Source organism: Hippoglossus hippoglossus, chromosome 16, assembly GCF_009819705.1.
Source record: "Hippoglossus hippoglossus isolate fHipHip1 chromosome 16, fHipHip1.pri, whole genome shotgun sequence".
In the NCBI taxonomy this organism is placed as follows: domain Eukaryota; kingdom Metazoa; phylum Chordata; class Actinopteri; order Pleuronectiformes; family Pleuronectidae; genus Hippoglossus; species Hippoglossus hippoglossus.
The window spans coordinates 12,484,383-12,505,354 of NC_047166.1; the positions used below are offsets into that span (position 1 = coordinate 12,484,383).

A 20,972-nucleotide genomic window follows, 5' to 3' on the forward strand; every position below is an offset into this window, starting at 1 on the left:
TTTGCTGGCTTTGGCTACATCAACTTAGACAGTGTTATTCTTCCTCACCACGGTGCTTGCACCTATGTAGTGTCCGCCCTCACCTCTAAAACCATACATGACTATTCTCTGCTACTTAGCTTTAAAAAGGACAGTAATGGCATTTTCACAATAAGCAAACTGGTGTTTCATTGGCAGTCATTAGAAGTGTCTGTTAACCCTGAGACTCTATAGAAACTACAAGTAAGTTTTGAAATCTGTATGAATGCGATTTTAAATCTGCAAAGACTTTATAAAACTCAAACTGTTATTTCATTTAAGGTGAATGGTGAAGAACGCAGCATTCCTTTTGACAATGGAAAACTTGCAGCATCCCAAGTTGGCAACAGACTCATTATCATTACACCATCTGGGGTGGGAATCGACTTGTCCTCTACCCAGTACCTCAGGCTAACTGTACCTCAGGTATTTGACGCCGCAGCCTCGGGCCTCTGTGGGAACTTCAACGGAGACAAGTATGATGATATGGTACTGAGAGACGGTCGTCTCACTGAAAGCTTTGCAGAGCTCCTGGACAGTCGTAGCTCTTGGACAGCACTGCAGTGACACTTGTGAGTGTGACGAGTGCACCCTGTCCCCGCATGAAAATATGATCTGTGATCTCCTGTTGAACAGTAGTATAGAATTCAGGCGCTGCTGGAACAGTGGTGTGGAGCGTGATGTTTACAGAGAGGGCTGTGCATTAGGGCTGTCTGTGCTGGGGCAGGGCACATGACCTCCTGTCTGTTGCTGGAAGCATATTCTGCAGCCTGCCATGCTAAAGGAATACCAGTGGACCCATGGAGAGAGAACACGCTTTGCTGTAAGTGAATCATGATGATAGTTGCTTTAAAGTATGTGATCAATTCTGAATGATTTGTATTTTCTGCCCCCAGCTCTCCAGTGTCCTGACAGCAGCAGACCAGGAGTGTGTGTGGACTCTGGCTCCAATTCATGCCCTGCTCTGCTCCAGCCTGGTTCTTCAGCAGTCTGTTCTGAGGGCTGTCAGTGCAGCGATGGAAATGTGTTTGATGGCAACAAGTGGGTACCTTACAGTGGGTGTGTTCACCAAGATGTATATATCAAGGTGACTCTAAAAGCTTCATACAGACATTAAATGCTAAGCATGTTATCAAGGGAGCATGTTATCTGCAATCAAATCTCACATGCAGAAATTGTTTTCTCTCCCCTCAGGTGGATGAGAGGCTGTACACGGAGGACTGCACACAGATATGCTGGTGTCACACTTTGGGTGGGGTAATATGTGAGCCAGCAGGCTGCAACCCGGGGCAGCAGTGTGCTCTGAGGGACGGCTTTTGGGGCTGTCATGATAGACCTGAAGTCTGTAAACTCTGGGACAGTCTCAGCATCACCACACTAGGCGGACAGCAGCTGAACTTGGAACCCGGGTTATCTTACAGTGTGATGTCACTGTGCGATGAGGCCAGTGCTCAGTGGTTCAGTCTGATCTCTTATCGTGGACAATGTGATGGCAGCTCTTCCAGGCTTGTCACTGTGTTTCAGATCCTCCTGCGTGGATTGTCAGTTGCCATACAGGAAGGACTAGTGAAGGTATAACCCCACTGAGGATTTTAATAACCATCAACTGAAACATTGAGAAATGATTGTCTGACCTCACGGTTTTATCCCACAGGTAAACGGACACTCCCTTACACTTCGTCATCGGGGGTGTCCCTGTCTTCTGGTGTGAACCAGGACAAGTCGGATGTCATAGTGATCTTGAGGAGAGACACCGGGATGGAGTCCGAGTTGGAGATGGAGATTGGTGTTACCATGGTGATGGTCAAAGTCCCTCTCTGGTACTCGGGCAAATTGTGTGGTCTCTGTGGAAACTTTAATGACCTCCACTCACACAGTTCAGTTGAGTTATGGGTTCTCCATGACTTTCCTGTCTGGTAAGTGATCCTCTCCACAACAACAGTACTGTATGGGTATTCAATAATATATGTACTGTATAAGACACTAATTAATTATTTTTCCTTCTTCCACAGTCGCGTCACTGGATGATAACCGACTGTTTTAATGTCCTGACTAATGTGTTTGGTTGAATGTCTATTTCAAATATAAAAACCCTTTAAACAAGATTGTGTAGTCATTTGAACTGTGTGCAAACCCTTCCCATATGTTCTAATGCAGCACTGTTATCAGTTAGACCCATACACCTTTATTTAAACAAGGTTATATTGTGTCAATGTGGATTATGATTGAACAAAAACATAGGGCACACCCTAATAAAAATCCACAGTATGTATACAGTAACTTCATCAGGCTTACTGTTGCCCTGCCCAAGGGCTTCGTACATAATAATCACCAATTCAATATTTGAGTTATTATTAAAATTATATTTACTTTAGCTCTTAATACAAGTGAGTACTGCACCCTCCACATTCTGCTATTCTTATGTGATGCACAAAGCCAACAGAAACTGCCCCATTAAAACGACTTGCCCCATTTCACACAAGCCAGTTTATTTTATAATTGGATCAGTTCCTAGAAGTGATCCATTACTTTTTCAAGGTGCACAACATTAACATTACAAACATGAACAGGTTTTAAAGACCCAATATAAACATTGGCCGAAGTTGATTTGAGTAGGGCGTATATCCTAGGTGTTATAAAACAAATGACAAATACTAAATTGCAGAAGAGCGTTTAGAAAATAAAGCTAAGAAATTAAGGGTATATTAAGAAATGTACTTGAATTGAGCAGAAACACACATTCAAAATTGCCCATGCTGTGATGTGAGATCAACCAACCCTGTTCTGAAACTGCAAGTCTTCTCAGAAACTTTGAAGATAAGTTCTGATGTTGGTCTTATCACATTCTTGCCTTGCCCTGTCCAAAATGGATAATATTATTTGGTTACACCAGGATATACAATGAAGGAGAGTGTGGGCAAATTATAATGACCTTTATCCTCTGTGTCATACATAGAAACTGATTTTTCTGCTATTTAGGACAATTAAATATTTTAAAAAACTTGGCAATAAATGTATCCAAAAACTCAAATATTTCTACAATAACACAGGGACGACAGGATGAGCATCTGACTGGGTGTGTTATTTTGGGAAAAGATTATCACATGCCGTGGTTGGTATTAGACCTCACACCCATGTCAACATCCAGCAGGACCTATGTCATTGCCAAGTTCTGCCTTAATTTGTTTTAGAGGAAGGGTTTTCTTAACTGATTGCCGTTGGGATTTAATGATTTTTATTGGCTGAGTTTTGACCGTCAGAACATATAAAAGGGTGAGAGTGTAAAAAAATCGTCACCTCACTCATAGCAGGTATGTGGATCTTCTGGTCAAACTGTTGTATTCATATTAATCACATTTTTTTATATTTCAGTAACTAAAACTAAAATTTGTCTTCCAGCCATGGGTACTCTGCTGCTGCTTTGTGCCTTGGGGGCTTTACTCAGCTGTAAGTATATTTTGTCATATTCAGGATTTTTCTTTTTGCACTGTGGCAGAATATATGTGATGTATCTGTGCCTATCTTCTTTCCAGTTTGTCTGAACAAATGCAGCAGTGATGAACAAATCTATATATATTTTTAAATATCTATTAAAACTCCAGCCCCACCATTAACGGCTATTAAACCTGACTAAACGTGAACTGAGCTTAGTTAATCAATCACAGCAGCGCGCCTCAAACCTTGGCTCCGAATTCCCCGGCGTGACGTGCAGCCAAGTGATCGCTCAATTTGAGGAAATTAATCCGGGTTGTCAACCCCATCAGTGGAGCATTGTTGTGCAGCCATACCAGGTGCTCGTGTGAATGAAGCAGAATGTTAAACGGGTGAAGCGTTTGAGAGTGCAGCACATAAAGGATAGCCATCTAAATTGAAATTTGTTTTTGTTGGGAATAGCATTTACCTTCAGCTGCTATTGAGTCGCAACCATTATATTGAATAGCTGAAACAGGAGTGTAATCTAAATCCCGCAGGCCCTGACTGAGCACAGAAAATGTTCTTTTCACAGAATAGGCACAGATATTGATAATATTTCCATTATGCAATTATATTGTCTGCAAAAGTGACTTATTGAGTGCTGCCGAGAAGCAGTCAAGTGACTACTCCTCGGTCTAAATCTCTCACAATGGTTATCAAAAAAAAAAAGCAATCCATCCATTACAGGGCAGCATTCATCTCTGCTTTTTAACTTTGAAATGAAGGTATTTTTCAGTCACTTACTCTTTGGTGTCACATTGTTTCTTTGTGCGCTGCATGTGATTCAAGTTGTCTCGAGCCAAGTTTGTATTGCCAGTCTGAGAATCCTTTGATTGCTTTAGCACAAATAGTCTCATTCATTTCCTAATGCTTTTTTATTTTTTGACGTTTTCTTTTTTAATGCGAGAATTTTTAAACACAGTTTTGTGGCTGACTGCATAATTTTGGGTAAATTAATAAGAGCTCTTCTTTTGACGTGTGTTTTCTTTTCAGGTCCATCGAGCGCTGGATGGACAGGCAGGGAGTTCGCTCTGTCATTCATGCAAAATTTTGCTCCAAATTACGACACTCCTCGCATTCAGCTCTACATCACCGCTGTTCAGGCAAATACTAAAGTGACAGTGGAAGTGCCTCCCTTAAAATTCAAGCAAGAAAAAACTCTCAATGCTGGAGAAGGGGTCACCATCACTCTCCCCAACAAGGTCGAGATGTATGGCACCACCAAGTCTCCTAACACGGTGCGCATTCAAGCCTCGGCAGATGTGACTGTGACCTCCTTCAACTACAAGTTGTACACAGCAGACACCTCTGTGGTGTATCCCATCACTGACTGGGGTAAAGAATATTTCATCTTTACACCTGCAAGGTCTCCCTACGGCACCTACAAAGAGTTCGCTGTGACAAATGGAAAAGAGAGCAACAGAGTAGAGATTTTCCCAAAGGGCTCAATCTGGTTCCAGCATCGTACTTATAGAAGTGGCAGTCACATGGTTATAGATCTAAAGCCGTATGAGAGTGTGCAGATCCAGAGCAGGTCTGATCTTTCCGGCACCAGAATCGCCTCGCAGCACCCTGTCGCTGTTTTCACGGGTCACACTTGCACCATGCGCTTCTCGAAATGTAACCATGTTTACGAGCAGCTGCTGCCAGTGAGCAGCTGGGGATCCAGCTTCATGGTTCCTCCCATGAGCTTGCAGAAGAGAGAAGATAGCGTTTACGTCCAGGCCTCCCAGCCCACCCGAGTCACCATCCAAAATGGCAACCGCCAAGATGTTTTCACCCTGAGCAGGGGGCAGATGAGGGAGATCATGTCCCACAATCCAGCAACACTGTCCATTAAGGCCGATCACGGCATTCAAGTCCTCTTTCTCTTCAACGGCGTCAGGTACGGCTGGTTTCAATTCTACGACCCTTTCTTGATGATGATCCTGTCCACAGACCATTTCTGCAGCTCTTACTCACTTCATGCTCAGGACGGCTTTGACAACAAAGCCCTGATTGTGGCACAGACTAATGCAATGGCCGAGCTGCGTTTTGATGGTACGAACCTGCCTCGTAATGTGCAGTGGAAACAGGTTGCAGGAACAGAATTCTCTTGGGCGGAGATGACCTACAAACTCTCCCCCGGCAACCAGAGACACACAGTGACCAGCTCTGGTTCCCGCTTTGCTCTCTACAGTATAGGAGTCAGCCAGATGAATGGTTATGGTGCCCCAGCACAATGTATACAGCCAGGTAAGGAGCACATATTATAGCTGTTTACTGTATGAAAATAAAAAATCTGCTCGTTCCAAACAGATATGATAAACAGAAGATAAATATTTTTCAATGTTCTTTTATATTCCTAAACCCTCTAGGAAGTGGATCTTTGTCCTGCAGCAGTATCACCTGCAGTGCCGATGAGGTTTGTGAGGTCCAGGGAAAATATGCCTCCTGTGTCCCCAAGCCAGTAGTGAAAAAGCCTGGTACCTGCTGGGCCATGGGGGATCCTCACTACCGGACCTTCGACGGACGACACTTCAACTTCATGGGCACCTGCACGTATGTCATCGCTAAAAACTGTGGAAAGGGTGATCACCCAGCCTTTGAGATCCTCGCCCAGAATGAGAACAGGGGAAGCCTCAGGGTGTCGTATGTCGGCCTGGTCATCATGAAGGTGTATGACATCACCATCATAGTAGCTCGGTCTGAGACTGGTCGTGTGAGGGTAAGGCTTTCAATTTCTCTTAGTAAGAGATTATGAGCATGTGAATAAATAATATATTATTTCCATTAAATAATGAGTAGTATGTGGGTCAATGACGTATAAGGATTTTCAACAGGCCAATTTGAAAATACAAAAAGAAAGAATATCTATTATAATTATTCAAACATTAGGAATGTTGTGTACACATAAAATCATATAAAAATGTCCAATTATTTGATTTTAGTGTTTTTTCATCTAGATGAATTGGCCGTGGCCTTAAAAAATGTCATGTGGTGCGACCGTAATTTATCATAAAATTAATTCATTTCCTTAATATGCTTACATTTGTTATTTTTACAATTTCTCAATAATATAAAGTCATTAGTAACAAATTAGTTGCATTTCTTTAGAGTTTTTGTAAATAATGATCTCATATTTTTGTTCTATAATGTCACCGTCCCCTTATTAAATGTAGTTAACAGACTTATTTTTCCGGTAAAGTGCATAAAATTGATAAAAATGTTTAAAAAATACCATTCATTTAAGCATACTGTATCAGTGATTAATATTTCAGCCACAGAAATTTTATATTTTACTTTAAATTGAATACAGGTCTTGGTATTATTGGTCGCACCACATGATGAGTGGTCGCTCCAAATGATATGAAAACATCCTATCATTTAAAAAGATCAATAAACAATAAATTCCATACAAACATTTGACTTAAACCAGATTTTATTAAAATTTCATAGAATTTTCATGAACACAAACATTTCCTAAACACTTTTTTTAATAAAAATCTCATCAAGAACATTTAAGTGCAGCACACATTGTTGTGAACAAACATTTCATTAAACTGGCTGCTCTTGTGCTACATCTACATCAACCAGAACTGGTAGAATGTTCTCCATAGATGGCGGCGTAAGGTCGAACACAGCGTTTGCCATATTTTTACTTTCTCTGTAAGCTCTGGATGCAGCCCTCCAGTTCTCTCTCTGATTCTTTTTCTCTCTCTCTCTGTCAACTCACTTGACTTGGCATATGGAATCTCTCCCTGCTGTTTATTTCTCTCGTAGCTGAAAAAGATATGTAATGTCTTGCCATAAATCAATAAGTTATTTTGGACTAATGATAGATGAACATTTTAATGCAAATATGCATTTCGTCCAGTAATGAAAAATACATAAGAGCAATATGTACTTCATGTTGCTTTATTTGTAGTTTTCATTTTTAAAATGTTTTAACATACCTTTCTCTTCTCTGAGCAAGGTTCTCCGCTCTTGCTACAGGGTCAGAATTAACACGCTGCATATGGCGAGCGGTTTTTATTTTGCTTGGAAGTGGCATCTGGTAAAATAAATTTAAACAGTTATAAATAAATAAACACATAAATAAATAATAAATTACTAATAAATTCATAATAACCGAGATAAAATTACATGTTACATTTTTGGGGTGGTAATTATTCATGATATTGTACAAAAATGAATATTAGATATTAGAAAAAATAATCTAATTGCATAGAAATATTTTCCAAATAATACTAAAATAAAGTACTTTATGTATATAAATCATTAATTGAATTTAAAAAAGCCCCAAAACTCCCAATCTAGGACATATATCTATTATGTAAAACACTCTGCAATGGTCGCACCACATTTGGTCGCACCATATGATATTTTTCGAGTTCAGTCAAAATTTACAGCCACAGAATTGGCCACCTAAAGAAAACAAACTAGGTCAGCACAAAAGGTCACTATGAAATTTATAATCAAAATATATATTTTTAGAAATAACTTTATATCCAAATGTGGCAACTACATACCAGCTGTGAAAAAGGTTATTTTTTTCCAAATTTGAGAGAGAGTTACAAACCTGTTGCTGCTTCCATGGGCAAAATGGTTTATGATGCAACTTCCTGTCTTTGAATGGATTTCAACATCAAAGTCCCAAATTGGTCCTTTCTCGATGGTCGCACCACATGATATTTCATAAAATGGACATCATCGGACAAAGTTTGTTTGTATACTATGATGGAAATATAAATGCAAATGCTTTGCAATTTTGTACAGGATTACAAAACACTTTGGAAATCATGCCAAATATGGCCGAAAATTTATTTGAATAGATTTTCAGTAATTTCAAAGAAGTTTTCACAACAGCAGTCATGGCCGGACGGTCGCACCACATGATATTTTGACACTTTAAAAAACAGAAACATTTAAATAACTAATGGTTTTTGGAAATTTAAAGTGTGTACATATACGGGACAGGTATATGGTATTTCTTTATGTATTTCAACCTTTTTTTAACAGAAGAAAATACCGTCGGACAGAAAATATAGGCGTCACGTCAATGACCCACGTATAGTAATAAATTGATTCCGTTCATTTTGAATATTAGTTTAGACATATGAAAAAGCTTAAATAGAAATCTAATATCTTCACAATGTATTTTCTGTTTCCTCTCTCCTCAGATTGACAACAGTCTGTGGAGTTTGCCCGTAGCCTTGAACAATGACAAACTAGTGATGTTTCAAAGAGGCCGCTCGGTGGTCATGGAGACGGATTTTGGCCTGACTGTGAGCTATGACTGGGAACACCAGCTCGTGGTCACACTCTCTGGGAGCTATGATGGTAAGACTTGTGGCCTCTGTGGCAACTTCAATGGCAACCCCAGCGATGATTTCACGACACCCTCTGGCAGCCAGGCGGACGGAGCTGTGGCCTTCGGCAGCAGCTGGAAGGTGCCGGGGCTGGTGAAAGATGCCAAGTGCGGAGACGGCTGTGTGGGTGGGTGTGACCGCTGTGAGCACAGCCTGATGAAGATATGGGAGGGCAACCTGTTTTGTGGGCTCATCACACTCATAGTAAATGGCCCCTTCAGCAAATGCCACTCCGCCATTGACCCACAAGCCTACCTGGAGAACTGCAAATACGATGTTTGCATGGGAGGCGGCCTTCGACATTTCCTCTGCAGGGCACTGGAGGCTTACACTGAAGCCTGTCAGCTTGCTGGGATCCAGGTTCAAGATTGGAGGGGGATGGCAAAATGCCGTAAGTAATGTTTGCTAAAAATGAATCACTAAATTCACATGCATGTTTTTTTTCTGCATTATCGATCAAACCATTTATCACACTTTTTTCTCCTTGGCCTCCCCAAAGCTGCTAAATGTCCAGCCAACAGCCACAATGAGCTCTGTGGCAATGCCTGTCCTGCCACTTGTTCTGATCCTAACGCTGCCTCCAAATGCAAACGCCCCTGTGTGGAGACCTGCACCTGTAATGAAGGGTTTGTGCTGAGCGGAAGTCAGTGTGTACCTGTCGATCAGTGCGGTTGTAGCTACAAGGGTCGATACATCCCTGCCGGAGAGTCGTTCTGGGCTGACCAGACCTGTCAGCGATGGTGTATTTGCGTGGCTGGAAGCAGACAAGTCCAGTGTCAGAATAAAGGCTGCCGGACAGGGACACAGTGCAAGGTGGTCGAGGGCATAAGAAAGTGCCAAGCAATGTCCCACAGCACATGCCAGGCCACAGGGGACCCACATTACATGACCTTTGACAAGAAGAGGTTCAACTTCCAGGGCACGTGTGTGTACCAACTGGTTGCACTGTGCTCCAAAAACCCAGATTTAGTGCCGTTTGAAGTGCTGGTGCAGAATGATTACCGGGGCAACAAAGTGGTTTCCTACACCAAGTTAGTGGAAGTCAAGCTGTATTCCCTAAGCATTATTATCACAAAGACACACAAGGGCCTGATAATGGTAAGAACTACATAAGGTTTAACACATGAAAGTTATTTGTCATATTCATATAATTATAAAATATTTAATTGATTTGATTGTTCAGTATAATTCATAAAGATGGTGTTTTCTCCTCCAGGTGAATGATGAGCTGGTGAACCTGCCTGTAACCCTGGCTGGAGGACAGGTGTCTGTGTTTAGGAGCGGCTTGTACGCTGTCGTCACCACAAACTTCGGCCTCAAAGTCTCCTTCAACTGGGATAGTGCCGTGTTCGTGACGCTGCCAAGCGACTACATGGGAGCCGTCTGTGGCCTCTGTGGCAACTACAACGGCAAAGCCCAGGATGACCTGTTTCCAAAGAACGGGGACAAAAATGTCGCACCGGTAGCTTTCGGCACCAGCTGGCGAGTGGCTGAGATCCCGGGCTGCGTCGAGGGCTGTAAAGGGGTGTGTCCTGACTGTGACATTAACCAGAAGGTTCAGTATGAAAAGGGAGATTTCTGCGGTATATTGAAAGACCCCCGTGGGGCTTTCCGTGACTGCCATGCTAAGGTGGACCCAGCTGGATTCTTTGAGGACTGTGTTTTTGATGTTTGCCTGTATAAGGGCAGAAAGGATGTGCTGTGTCAGGCTATTACAACATACACAACTGCATGCCAAGCTGCAGGGGCCAAGGTGTACAGCTGGAGAACCAGCCAGTTCTGTGGTGAGAGATACATTCATTTTCATAAAATCTCTTACAAAATTATTTACTATAGTGGTATAGAAAGTGTAACAATAATATTATAAAAATGAAATGGCACTAAAACCTCTTCTACTGTTCTCTGAGCTAAGCCTTTGTTTGTGTACACTTCGGTGCTTTTTTCCCCCCTCTGGGATTTTATGTAGTTTTGAAATAACTGCTGACATTTGGAATCTGTTCTCTACACATAGATATAACAACATTCCCATTTTCTTTTATGTCTCTTATGTACAGCATTGAAATGTCCAGTCAACAGCCACTATGAAGTTTGTGTTACTTCCTGTCCGGCCACGTGCCAGAGTCTGGCTCCTCCTCCGGGCTGCCAGGAGCTGTGTGAGGAGGGCTGCTCCTGTGACGAGGGGTTCCTCCTCAGTGGAAGTGCCTGTGTTCCCTTCTCAAACTGTGGCTGCGTCTACCACGACCGCTACTACCGCGCCGGCCAAGTGTTTTATCCCAATGGTCAGTGTAAGGAGGAGTGTAAATGCTCACAAGATGGAGAGGTAATCAATCCAGAAGAAAGAAAACTATATTGCAGAGCACGTACCTCCGCCAAGGCCCAACAGTCCCCGAATGAAACCACATTTAAATTAACTGGATCCGGATTTTTATTTGGATCTGCACCAAATTTCACACACACATAAATATGATGATTGATTTATTTTTTTCACAAGATCCTTGTAATCAATGCAAATGTTAAAAGATGCCTAACCTCACAATGTCAAAGAAAGTTAGAAATAAAAAGAATCCCTGGATCTGCCCCGTGACCCAATTCCACGCCAAAATCTAAAGCTTCCTCCAGTAGTTGTTTTGTAATTCTCTAACAAACCAACCACCAAACAAATGGACGGGGGTGAAAACATAACCTTCTTGGCGGAGGTACTAAGAATTTGTTAATGTTCAGGGTGAACTTGCAGTTGTTGGATTTGTATGAAACTTCTCTCTCTCAACTTTTTCTCAGGTTGTGTGCAAAGAGTTCACATGTGGCCCTAATGAGAAGTGCAAAGTAGAGAACGGCATCCAAAAATGTCACCCTGTCGGCAAGGGTGTGTGCCACGCCTCCGGTGACCCCCATTACCGGAGCTTTGATGGGCGGAAATTCAATTTCCAGGGCACCTGCACCTACACACTCTCTAAGAGCTGTGGGCTGGAAGGCACCCACCTGGTGGCCTTCTCTGTTGACGTGGAGAACGTGCAGTGGAACCAGATGGTGAACAACAAAGTGGTGGCGGTCACTAAGCTGGTTGCTGTGGAGGTCTACGGCTTCACTCTCACCATGAGGAACGACATGTTTGGAGTCCTGGTGAACACTTATTCTTCATTTGATCCAGTGGAATGGAAATATACTGCTAGTATCATGTAGTGGCAGATGGTAGAAATACGTGTTGTAAAACTAGTTTGACAAATGTATGTAGTCAGTCATCATTCTCTTTAAATCACAACTTTTCTTTTTCCCTTTCTAGGTAAACGGGGTCTTTAACTACCTTCCCCTGAGTCTTAATGATGGAGCTGTGCAGGTCTATCAGGAAGGCCAGCATTATGTAATTGCAACAGATTTTGGACTGCGTGTCACTTATGATCTGGTCTACCATGTGACAGTCACAGTACCTGGCAACTACCGCGATAAGGTCTGTGGACTGTGTGGCAACTTCAACGGAGACCAAAAGGATGACTTCCAATTGCCCAACCACAAACTCGCAAAGACCGTGAACTTGTTCGGAAAATCGTGGAAGGTCAACATCCCTGGTGTGGTGTGCAACAATGGCTGCGAAGGCGATTTCTGTCCTAAATGTGACCCAGCTCGCAAGGCTGTGTTTTCAAAGCCCACTTACTGTGGTATTCTTACGGCACCCACCGGTCCTTTTGCAGTCTGCCATAGTAAACTGGACCCACAGCCGTATTTCGATGACTGTGTGTTTGATGTGTGTGCTTCCAACGGGGACGGAAAGGTGCTGTGCAACAGCGCAGCAGCCTACGCCTTCAACTGTCACAACGCAGGAGTGGACGTGAAAAACTGGAGGACGCCATCGTTCTGTCGTGAGTGAAGAGAGAATGTTTTGGTTTTTTTTTCCTCCACATCAGCCTCTTATTGACCTATATAATTATAATATTGCATATATTACACGTAAGCACAGGTTCCTCTCTGATGCACTTTTCTCTGTCTTGTACTGATTTGTTCCAGCCATGAAATGCCCAGCCAACAGTCACTATGAGGTGTGTTCAGACGCCTGCTCTGCTTCCTGCCCCGGCCTCACAGAGGTGGTCCAGTGCGCCACCAGCTGCATAGAAGGCTGTGAATGTGATGCAGGCTTCCTATTCAATGGACAGACATGTGTCAAAGACACTGAGTGTGGCTGCTATGACAATGGAAAAACTTACAAGGTAGAATTCCACATGGTTTCATATGTAGTGATGTACAAGAAATAACCTTTTTAGTGTCAAAGTGGGTTAAGCAAGTATCCATCATAATATTCATGCTGACGTAGCAATAAAGTTGCCTTTAGTTTTATGTTTATAGCTTTTATTTTCCACAGTGTTGGACATTAGCCAGCTGGATGTTAGATTTGTGCACCGAGGAATTCTCCTGAGTCTTAATTAGCAGATTGTCTAAATTTGTGTTTCTTTACAAGGTAGAATGAGCAGTGGAATAATGTGGATCCTCCTTGAACCTGTTGTTTCCAATGTTTTTTTCCCTCTCTCTGTATAATGAACCTGCTCTGCGTCCCCAGCCTGGTCAGGTTGTGTACGAGGAAGACTGTAACTCAAAGTGCACCTGCGATCCCACTAAAGGTCTGGTCTGTGTGAAGCACTCCTGCCCTCAAAGCACCAAATGCATGGTCAACAAAGGAAAACGAGCATGCTACAACACAGGCAAGACAAATAACAGTGTATTTATATCGTCCAACTTTGACTATTCCTAACTTATTAACCATTTGAATACTCATTGAGTTAAATTAAATCTTTGTGCATCCTGCGTAGATCCCTGCAAAGATGCCAACTGTCGGGTGAAGGAGAAATGCCGTGTTGAGAAGGGTGAAGCTGTGTGCATCCCTGAATACACAGGCACCTGCTGGGCCTGGGGCGACCCCCATTACCACACATTTGACGGTTACAGCTATAACTTCCAGGGCACCTGCAAGTACGTCATCTCTAAGACCTGTGGGAATCTGGACGGCCTGGTGCCGTTTTCCATCACAGAGAAGAACGATAACCGAGGAAACACAGCGGTTTCCTACGTCAGGGAGGTGGATGTGTCTGTGTATGGGTTCAGCGTCGTCATGGTCAAGAACCAAATTGGTCGAGTCACGGTAAGATTTTAGTGTCTTTTTCTGAAGTGTTTGACCTGTAGCTGTGTGTGTGTGTGTGTGTGTGTGTGTGTGTATGCGCGTATACATATTACAGCCTGTAAATCCATCTCATCTATTTCCCTCAGGTGGATGGGGAACTGCTGAATCTTCCAGTCCAACTGGGCGACGGTCAAGTGTCAGTGTTTCAGCGAGGTAACGACGCAGTGCTGCAAACAGACTTTGGCCTGGTTGTCACCTATGACTGGAACTGGGAATTCGTCATCAAGTTGCCCAGCAGCTACTACAACAGTGTCTGTGGTCTGTGCGGAAACTTCAATGGCAAAAATGGTGACGAACTCCAGAATCCGGCTGGAAAAGCTGTCTCGTCAGTGATAGAGTGGGGCAAGAGCTGGCAAACGCCTGACCAGGACAAGGACAGTCCTTGCTCGGACACATGCAAGAAAAACTGTCCTATCTGTGACATGAACCAGGCTAAGGTCTACGAGACGGAGGCTTTGTGCGGGGCCCTCGCAGCCAAGGCAAACGGTGTGTTCAAGACGTGTCATGAAAAATTGGACCCGCAGGCCTTTATGGACAGCTGTGTGTACGACATGTGTCAGACCAAGGGAGACAAGAAGATGCTGTGCCAGGCGTTGGCCTCCTACAGTAAGCAGTGTCGTGAGGAAGGAAAAATCATCAAGGGCTGGAGGAAAAAGTTTGGCTGCCGTGAGTATTTTTATTTATTTTTTCAAGATTTCAACCAACTATTCAATCAGTCAAAGATTTTTGTATTAATGCCTTTTCAATTTCTATCCAGCGATGAACTGTCAGCGTCACAGCCACTATGAGGATTGCGCCAAGCCATGCCAGCAATCCTGTCCTTTCCCGGAGAAAAAGCAGACCTGCGACGGTGCCTGTGTTGAGAGCTGTGTGTGTGATGCAGGTTACGTCCTCAGCGCTGGTGTGTGTGTGCCTGCTAAAACATGCGGCTGCTCCTACCAGGGTCGCTATTACAAGCCAGGCCAGCACTTCTGGGCCGACGAGGCCTGCGGTCGTCGGTGTGAGTGCGATTCGACCCTGGGCATGGTGATATGCCGCGAGGCGTCCTGCTCCGCCAAGGAAAGGTGCACCATAGAGGACGGAGAGCGAGCCTGCCGACCCATCAGTCACGCCACATGCACAGCCTCAGGTGACCCCCACTACCGCTCATTTGATGGCCGCAGGTATAACTTCCAGGGAACATGCGAGTATCAGCTGGTGGAACTGTGCACCAAGGAGACCGGGCTTGTGCCGTTCAAGGTGACTGTGCAGAATGACCACCGGGGAAGCAAGGCTGTGTCCTACACAAAGACTGTCAACTTTTCCATATACGGAATCACCATCACCATCAGCAGAGAATACCCCTACACGGTCCTGGTAAGTATGGTGTGGATAATGTGATGCATTTGATGAAAGACTGCAGAAGGATTCAGGCTTGTTTTTATGTGGATTTGAGGGAGAAATGAAATAGGACACAGCGTGTAGTTCTGAAAATTAAAACAGGACAGATACTCTGAGCCTCATTTTACATTAGTGGATCATAATGCCTTCTGTCGTCGTGCTAATTCTGACATCCCTCATGTTCTTCTGCATATTGTATATTTAATTGCATATTAACGACCACGTAATTATTAAATCTTTAATCTCCTGTAAACATTCCTCCCTCCCTTCCTTGTTTTCCGCTCCTCAGCTCAATGGGCAGAATGCTTTGTTGCCACTGGATTACAATGAAGAGCTGACCGTGTTTCTCAGTGGCAGGACAGCTGTTGTGGAGACGGTCGCTGGTATCACCGTGACCTTTGACTGGCGGAGCACGGTGAGCGTTACTCTGCCCAGCAACTACCAGGGCGCAGTCTGCGGCCTGTGTGGCAACTACAATGGAAACGCCAAGGATGACCTGACCATGCCTAACGGCCAGATTGCCCATGATGGAGCCAAGCTGGGGGAGAGCTGGCAGGTGGCCGTCACACCAGGCTGTTCATCAGCCTGCCAGGGGGCATCGTGCCAGGACTGTTCCGATTCCCAGAGGAAAGAGTACCAAGCCATGAAGCACTGTGGCATTATCGCTGACAAAGCAGGGCCTCTCAGAGATTGTCACAGTCACGTGGACCCCACTCCCTACCTGGAGGACTGTGTGTATGATGCCTGTCAATATCACGGTCACCGCGGGTCGGTGTGTGACGCAGTGGGCGTGTACGTCTCTGCCTGTCAGAGCCGAGGAGTCGCCATCCGCTCCTGGAGAACAGATTCCTTCTGTCGTGAGTTTGTGACGGTGTTTTCATTTTTTGTTTTCATATTTTAGATCTTATTTTAAGTCTCCCTCTCCCTCTCTTCTCATCCTCTCGTGCAGCAATGGTGTGCCCAGCTAACAGCCATTATACTGTGTGTGCCACGGGTTGCCCAGCCACCTGCGCCAGCTTAACCTCCCATTCCACCTGTCACAGGCGTTGTACAGAAGCCTGCGAGTGTGACGAAGGCTTCCTGCTGAGCGGGGTCACCTGTGTGCCTGTGAGAGACTGTGGCTGCTCCTACAACGGTCACTACTACAAGAAAGGAGACGCCTTCTACCCTGAAAACGAGTGCGTGGAGAAGTGTGTCTGTGGAGAGAACGGTGCCGTATCTTGCCAGAAGGCCAAGTGTCGGTCCGGGGAGATCTGTAAGGTTGCAAATGGTGTGAAAGGCTGCCACCCTGAGGGGCAGGGCAAGTGCGTCGCTTCCGGTGACCCTCATTACATTTCCTTTGATGGACGGAGGTTCGATTTCCAGGGTACCTGTGTCTATGTGCTGGCCAAGGTTTGTGATGATGACAATGGCCAGTTGACCCCATTCACTGTCACTCAGGGGAATGAGAAGTACGGGAATGGAAAAGTGGCTGTTACCAGGTCGGTTGCTGTGGAGGTCTATGGTTTTAACATTTACATCCAGCAGCGAATGCCATGGAAAGTCATTGTGAGTTCAACAACTTTATCCCCCAAAACATTTGTAGATATTTATTTATCGTATTTTAATGTGATTTAAATTTTTCTTCTTCATCCATTCAGGTCGACGATGAACTACTAAACCTCCCTCTCTCCCTGGACAACGGGCGTCTCCAAATCACCCAGCAAGGTCGCAACATAATTGTCCGAACAGACTTTGGACTCACTGTCCTCTACGACACCGTCTATTACGTTGAGGTGATCGTGCCGTCTACGTACCAGAGTAAGATGTGTGGTCTTTGTGGCAACTACAACAAGAAGGGCGGTGATGACTTCAGACTTCCTGGTGGCAAACCAGCGAAAAACGTTGACGTCTTTGGAAAGGCGTGGGTGGTGGACCTGCCCGGGTATGTATGCGGCGGCTGTGGCGGTGAGTGCCCAGCGTGTGAGCAGGCCAAGGCTACGATGTATGGGAAACCTGACTCCTGCGGCATCATAAGTGAACCTAATGGGCCTTTCAAAGCCTGTCACAGCAAAATCGACCCAGCAGCATACACGTCTAATTGCGTGTTTGACATGTGCACTGTGGACGGCAACAAAGATACTCTGTGTAACAGCGTGCAGGCCTATGCTTTGGCCTGCCAGAGTGCAGGAGTTCAGATCCAGTCATGGAGGAGCGGCTCCTTCTGCCGTGAGTTACACTACACTGCGTTTTAGCGGAAGAATTTACTGGTTTTTAAAGTGCATTTCAGAGTCTTACAAATATCTTCCTCTCTTCTAGCTGCTTCCTGCCCTGAACACAGTCACTATGAGGTGTGTGCCAACACGTGTGGTGGGACCTGTGCCAGCTTTATTTACCCGTTCTACTGCTCTAAAGAATGTTTTGAAGGATGCCAGTGTGACGACGGCTTTGTATTTGATGGCATCCAATGTGTTCCCTTGGACAACTGTGGGTGTGTGCACGACGGGAAATATCTGAAGGTAAAACGGAAATTCTCTTTGTTGTCGTACATAGTATCTGTGCTACAGCGGAAGTTAGTCACGAAAGAATATATACAGCCAGCCTTAAAATTACTAAAATGTTCTATTCTTCCCCCAGTGTTTGTGTAACTAGAAGATAGCTCATTGTAATAGTGTGCACTGTGTGTTTCCAGGTGGGCCAAGCTGTGGTGGACAAAGACTGCAAGTCCAAGTGTGAGTGCCGGGCGTCCGGTGAGATGAAGTGTGAAAAGCTGTCCTGTGCCAGTGGGGATGTTTGCAGTGTGAGAGACGGGGTCAGAGGTTGCCACGTCAAACAGGGCCACTGCAGCATCAGCCAGGTTGGACACCTCGCCTCCTTCGACGGCATGTCCGGTGCAGCAGGAGCTCAGGGGGCAGTCGAGGTGGCGTCTCTGTGTGACGAGAAAGCTGACCTGTGGTTCCGTGTGGTCGTGGACGTCAGGGTCTGCAGTAAAGGAGCATCTCCCGCTGTCGCCAGTGTGCACGTGTTCTTTAAGGAAACCGTCGTCACGGTGAACAGCCAACATGTCACCTGGGTGAGAAGGGATAAAGAAGAGTTTGTTAAATCATTATAATTATGACTTTCATGTTCAATCTGTCCCAACTGATTCTATATGTTTTCATCTTTCTCTTCTTCTTCATGTCTTCCAGGTAAACGGCAGGAAAGTGTCTCTCCCCAGAAAAGTGATGAATGACCTATCCGTCAAAATCTCTGAGAGGACTGTGATAATCGAGAGGGCGTCTGCCGTGCGGGTCACATACTCAATCTCGCAGGAGGTCACCGTCATTATTGACAGCGCACTGTCCGGCAAAATGTGTGGCGCCTGTGGCAACTACAATCACAACTCCAAAGACGATATGACGACTGCAGATGGGAAAATTACCACGGACGTGTCTGTGGTCATCGACTCCTGGAGCGCCGGGGACTTTTCTCGGTGGTGAGTTTAGGAAAAGTGCAACACTCGGTACAACCTCTGTGTGAATGTAATGGGCAGAGAAACATTGCTGCATTTAGTGCTGGGATCATATAAGTGCTGAGCTGCAGCACACGATCTCTTCACATTGCTCCCGATGTTAACTTTAATTATTTTAATAGCATAACGACTTCGCCGGCTCGTCTACGCTTCTAACCTGCAGTTCTAGTTAGAGGAGAAGTTTTAATCTTGAACCTCACTTTGCCCTTTATTATGCAAACTCCAAACCTAATTCGACCACTGAAATAATCAAGTACAGATCAGCGAGAGATGGGACGCCTCCATGACCATTCAACCGCTTATTCTCTTAACAGCAAGAACTAAACAAGGACTCCACCGAGCCCTTTTAAAGGAATGAGAGTGTGGTTTTTAATTGCATTTGATCCAATTTAATTAAGAAATACCAGAGAATCCCCTATGGTAATTACTGATTAAAAAGCAGGTGAGGCTGACAGGCATGGCCATCAAAAGCTACCAAGCTTGCAATCCAATCACTGCTTGTCATCCAAGGACACTTAAGACTCATCTGGGTACAATATTAATTTGAGCCCTTACTTCTGTGTTCTAGCCTTAAGCCGCTCCCTTAGAGAATTAAGTTTTGTGAATCCCCCCCTCGGCCTTTCTTGATTCAAAGTAGTGGTCTTATTTTCAGGAATTTTCTTAACAACACCCCCCCCCCCCCCCCCCCCCCCCCCCCCTCCTGAACTGGAGGAGCACAACAACACACCTGCTGACTCCCCTTTGCTTTTACCTTTAAAATACAATGTTCAGAAGTGTTGCTTGTAATCTCTGTTGTGCCTGAGTGAACACGACTTTGCTTCAGTGCCCATTGACTGCATGTTTTGTTTTTTTCATTTCAGTGGCCTGTAGAGATGTTGGCTCTGTGGTGATGGGAAGCATCTGTTATACGGGGTAAGGTTGTCTCCTCTCAAAGCTATGAACTGATGTCTGCTCGTGAAAGAAGCAGCTGTAGAATGTGGCTCATGTCCCTGCTTTTTTACCCCCATTAAACAGGGTGAAGAGGAATGTGAAGTCGCTCGGCTAAAGTTGGCATGTTTACATCCAGCCTTACTCATCATATTTCTCTTGCTTTCCTCCTGATTCATGGAATGTTTTTTGTTGTTTACTGGAGCTCGGGTTCTCCATTGTTCATCTCCGAGGAGCAGAAGATTCTGTCACATTCTTGACCAACACCTCCATCTAGTGGAGGAGATCCTGATAGTCTTTCCCACACAACTCCAGCTGAGACCTAGAAACAATCACAAGTCTTTATAACTCTATAACTCTAACTGTTCACTACTTGTGTACTGACTCTGTATCTTGTACAAACTGTTCTTCATCTTCGGACCAATAAATTAATTTCTCACTGCAGTGTGCTTCAGTGATTTGATTATTTAATGTGTCCTCACAAAACCTCTGGACTGGCTTCTGTTCAAAAGTCTAAATTAGAAACGCATGACTCTCATATTGTGTGTGTGTGTGTGTGTGTGTGTGTGTGTGTGTGTGTGTGTGTGTGTGTGTGTGTATGTGTGTGTGTGTGTGTGTGTGTGTGTGTTGTGGGGACCTGAATCTGTTCATGCAGTCACATTATGGGGACCAATATCATTAGATCAGGGGTTAGGCAAGTAGTAACTCTGGTTAAGGTTAGTGTAAGTCTCCAGAAAATCAATGCAATGTCTTCTGAAGTCATGGAGATATGAGTGTGGGTGTGCGGCTACTGCAGCTACTGCTGTGGAACCAAGAAACCTCGTGTAACCTTGATCTCTTGATAACTGCTCTAAAGGGTTTTTGGTGTGAAGAATACACAGCCCACGATTTCTCACTTTTAACCAATGACAAACCACAACAAGTGACCAGAAAGTCGTGATATGTGACGGCCTGTGTTCACTGCTGCCGTCAGTCCACTCAGCCCTGCCTGAGGGAATGTGGCAGTTTGGTGTTAGGGAGGAGAGGGGCCTTGGGACGGACATGGTGTTTTAAATAGCTGAGGGGAAAACTACTGACAAGAGTGGACTGGCTGTGAAAAAAACACATTGATGTTTATGCTTCCACTTCGCTGCACTGAGGCCACTTTCCCAGAGCGTGAGAATGACAC

At 44.6% G+C, this 20,972-nt stretch overlaps 2 protein-coding genes across 2 annotated transcripts; both read left to right on the top strand.

The window, feature by feature from the left end:
* The first annotated feature begins 368 nt into the window (after positions 1-368).
* On the top strand, positions 369-1,804 carry LOC117776936 (IgGFc-binding protein-like). Its single transcript, XM_034611350.1, has 4 exons — positions 369-841; positions 915-1,105; positions 1,213-1,590; positions 1,673-1,804. The coding sequence occupies exons 1-4, from the start codon at positions 751-753 to the stop codon at positions 1,727-1,729; spliced, it is 717 nt and encodes a 238-aa protein (XP_034467241.1). The 5' UTR covers positions 369-750; the 3' UTR covers positions 1,730-1,804.
* Positions 1,690-20,244, top strand: LOC117776933 (IgGFc-binding protein). Its single transcript, XM_034611348.1, has 23 exons — positions 1,690-1,815; positions 3,418-3,465; positions 4,486-5,727; positions 5,850-6,199; positions 8,655-9,234; positions 9,343-9,941; positions 10,060-10,627; positions 10,898-11,163; positions 11,622-11,963; positions 12,124-12,697; positions 12,843-13,042; positions 13,390-13,531; positions 13,640-13,968; positions 14,094-14,673; positions 14,765-15,363; positions 15,677-16,244; positions 16,337-16,935; positions 17,028-17,595; positions 17,686-17,885; positions 18,059-18,439; positions 18,555-18,841; positions 19,738-19,789; positions 19,892-20,244. The coding sequence occupies exons 2-22, from the start codon at positions 3,420-3,422 to the stop codon at positions 19,745-19,747; spliced, it is 9,030 nt and encodes a 3,009-aa protein (XP_034467239.1). The 5' UTR covers positions 1,690-1,815; positions 3,418-3,419; the 3' UTR covers positions 19,748-19,789; positions 19,892-20,244.
* Positions 20,245-20,972: the final 728 nt, after the last annotated feature.